This window comes from Mya arenaria, chromosome 2, assembly GCF_026914265.1.
Source record: "Mya arenaria isolate MELC-2E11 chromosome 2, ASM2691426v1".
In the NCBI taxonomy this organism is placed as follows: domain Eukaryota; kingdom Metazoa; phylum Mollusca; class Bivalvia; order Myida; family Myidae; genus Mya; species Mya arenaria.
In genome coordinates this window covers 34,526,661-34,530,049 of record NC_069123.1, presented here as the reverse complement: position 1 = coordinate 34,530,049, position 3,389 = coordinate 34,526,661, and the positions used below count along the sequence as shown (strand labels likewise).

General features: G+C 34.2%; 1 protein-coding gene across 1 annotated transcript; it reads left to right on the top strand.

The window, feature by feature from the left end:
• Window positions 1–231: 231 nt before the first annotated feature.
• Window positions 232–2,668, top strand: LOC128214431 (heparan sulfate glucosamine 3-O-sulfotransferase 2-like). The gene is made up of 2 exons (XM_052920905.1): window positions 232–386; window positions 2,029–2,668. The coding sequence occupies exons 1-2, from the start codon at window positions 232–234 to the stop codon at window positions 2,666–2,668; spliced, it is 795 nt and encodes a 264-aa protein (XP_052776865.1).
• The last annotated feature ends 721 nt before the right edge of the window (window positions 2,669–3,389 follow it).

Sequence of the window (3,389 nt, the reverse complement as noted above, 5' to 3'; positions counted from 1 at the left end):
ATAATATTAACGCGGATATTTCTGTTAAAAAACACAACAAAATCAGTGCAAAATACATCGATATTCAACGAAATGACGAGTTCGAGACAGAGCCAATTTGTTCTGTCTCAGAGAAAACTCTCTTTATCTGAACATACAAGGACCTCAATAAATCAAACAATAAACACATTAAAATTCAATAACAGATCATTATTAGTTAAAAGCCTGAGTAGTAAGCCGCTAATCGAAGCCATGAGGAGAATTCCTAAGGTGATTATTATCGGAGTGAAAAAGTGTGGAACCAGGGCTCTCTTGGAATACCTAAAACTTCACCCTTTGATAAAAGCCCCAGGGCCGGAGCCGCACTTCTTTGACAGAAACTACCACCGTGGACTTGACTGGTACAGGTACTGTCCTTTTTATTTCTTGTCTTTATTAAATGAATCCTTGGAACATTTTCCATCTTAAACATTCTCGCATGTATGACGAGACATTACTAGAAATAGTTTCTAAAAAATGAAATATGCTGTTATTAATTAATTGTAATGTATTAACGTGTATTTTGTATTGCTTACCGGTTCAAACTGATTCCCAGTTAAGTGTATTATTGCATAATTAATTAAGATTCCTTAGAGTAAAGTCTTGAGGTTTAATTGATAAATTGAAACTACTACGCTATATACTTGCGCAGCGTTGTTGAATGTTAAACAAATTGACAATGTTAGCCGTCCATACATATATCTATTGAAATCTCTTAAGATTGTTATCGTGACATAAGAAGTCTCTCACTATACGCTGCCATCATTGAAATGTCTATCGTTATAAATGTCATACATAGATAAGTCACCAGTCTGATATTCAAGCATAGGCCATTTTACGTGGAACTAAAAATCACAAACTATAGATCTGCAGTAAATAAGGAGATCACCCGCCGTTAATCAGATCTGTTTAAACGCCTCTCAATACATGATTAAATGCATCACCATAGCGGCTTCAAATGGTAAGTATATGGGTTTTCATCACACCATACAATCTGCGTGAAACGTCAAGATAATGCATCATCTTGCAACGGTAAAACTTTTCATTTCCCTTGAGACTCTTAATGGAATTCATTTGAATAAAGCAATGGTCGTAGTCGTCTTGCAACCACAAAAGGAAATTCGTGTAGGTGTTAAAAAGTTAGACCATAATTACTGTTATCTAAAATATTATTGTCTAGGAAGAATAGTCGATGAATTTAATGCCATATTAACAACAGAGCTATTTCAAAAAGATCTCTAAATACAAGACGTTAAAATGGTTTGGCTTGGAAATCTTTTACTACACCCATGTACTAAACCTACTGACGTTTGTTTTAAACTCTATATATAAGTGTTGTTTGTGATTTTATGTTCTATGTCTTTGGCGTTTACCCAGTGCCATTAAACCGGGTTTATGTTTAAACTTTCTGTTACTGAGCTTGTTTCTGCAGCTTTTTGCATAAATATTGTATCTAAATGTTTTAGTACTTTAACATATATAAGTGCGTATAATGTAAGAAAACTTTGTGACTGTATCATGCACTTTGTTTTGTTGGTCTGAACTAAATTTCTAAGAATAAAGTTCTTATTCATGAAGTGTGGAACAGAAATTGATGGCATTGAACTGGGGACGGCAAGATTTCAGCGTGCTAAATATACAAACAATCTCCTTTTTTTAGGTAGCTGCATGCTGTCTGTAACTTTGCAATGGTTACATTGTTAAGACAATTATAACTATGTTGGCTAAATCTGGAAATGAACGCTGGTCGTTTTGCATAAATTCAAACAACGTCAATTGACGTGATTTGGTTATGCCCGTCTTGCATTTACTCCCCAGCTTTAAAGTATAACTGTGGCTTAAACAGAAAATATTCCGACGGTGTATATGATATGTATCCCCTTATGAATATTATTTTGAACAGTATTTTTTATGTACATTGTCTACGTATTTTTGTAATGGGGGTTATACGTGGTTTACTTTCAATATGTAGAATAACATTTTTTTGTATATCGAAATCTTATTTTTCAGATCAAAAATGCCAGCAACAAACGACCACGAGATCACCATTGAAAAGACTCCACGGTATTTCGTGTCTCAAGATGTGCCAGAAAAAATATACAATTTGTCACCAAATGTCAAATTGGTAGTAGTTATACGTGACCCCGTTGTTAGAGCAATATCAGATTTCACTCAGGCAGTAAGTAAAAATGAGGTGAAATCCAACCAGACCTTTCGTAGGAGAGTTCTACGTAGAGATGGTGACATCAATACGCATTCGTCAATCGTTAAAACGGGTATTTACGTTCGCTACCTCACAACTTGGTTCCAGTATTTTGGTAGAAGTAACATCCATATTGTGAGTGGTGAGGATCTTATAGCCAATCCTCTTGGCGTTTTAGAAACCGTGCAAGACTTTATAGGTGTTCAAAGGGAGATAGATGGGAACTTGATTTATTTCAACAAAACGCGTGGATTTCCTTGCATAAGGATGTTAAAACGGAACAATACAGCAAAGTGTTTTGGTGCAACTAAAGGAAGAAACCACGTACAAACTGATTCAGCAACACTTAAACGTCTGTATGACTTTTATCGTCCCTATAATCAGTATTTGTTTAAATTTATGAACAAGACCTTTGAATGGAATGTGCTACAAAAGATCATTAACTAAACCATGTTTATTGCAATGCTTCCTTGCCTCTAAATAAATATATAAGTTGTTTTAACAGTGTTTTTCAATAAAAAATAAAAGGTATAAACTATGGTGATATTTCCTGTTATCTATAAATATTTCTGTATTGTGCAAGACCTATTGTAAAACAGGGCTGAGTACTTATAAAAATATATAAACTATATGATTCATTGTTCATTCCAATTTCAAAAGAACATGTCTTAAATGAAATTAGGGATACTGTCCTTTTTTATACACTTATAACACGTCGCTGTTTTAAATTTATTTATTTTTCTGATTGTGTTATAGTGCGCTGAATGTCGCTTTTTCATATTTTGCATCGAAATAAATGATAAGTCCTCTATATCAAATATAATTTGAGCCTCTTATAGTCCGATCGAAATGTTGAACGTAAATTTCCAGTACAAATCTGCAACATATCTGGACTCTTGTAGTGATAGAAGCCTCCCTATAAGTAAACTTTGGCTCCGGAAGTTTTACAGTTTAATTGTTTTGTCTAGCAAAAGACGTGTATGGAATCACTGATAGGAAAATACCGACGTCTTTAGACAAATCATTGTTAAGATGTTCGAGATATCATGCAGATTAGGCGAGAGTCAAAACCTTTTCACCGTTTTCACTGTTTAATCTGACAGTGTGTAAATTATAGCTGTAAAGGCCTTCGAATGAACGATGGGCCTATATTTATTCACACCTTGAG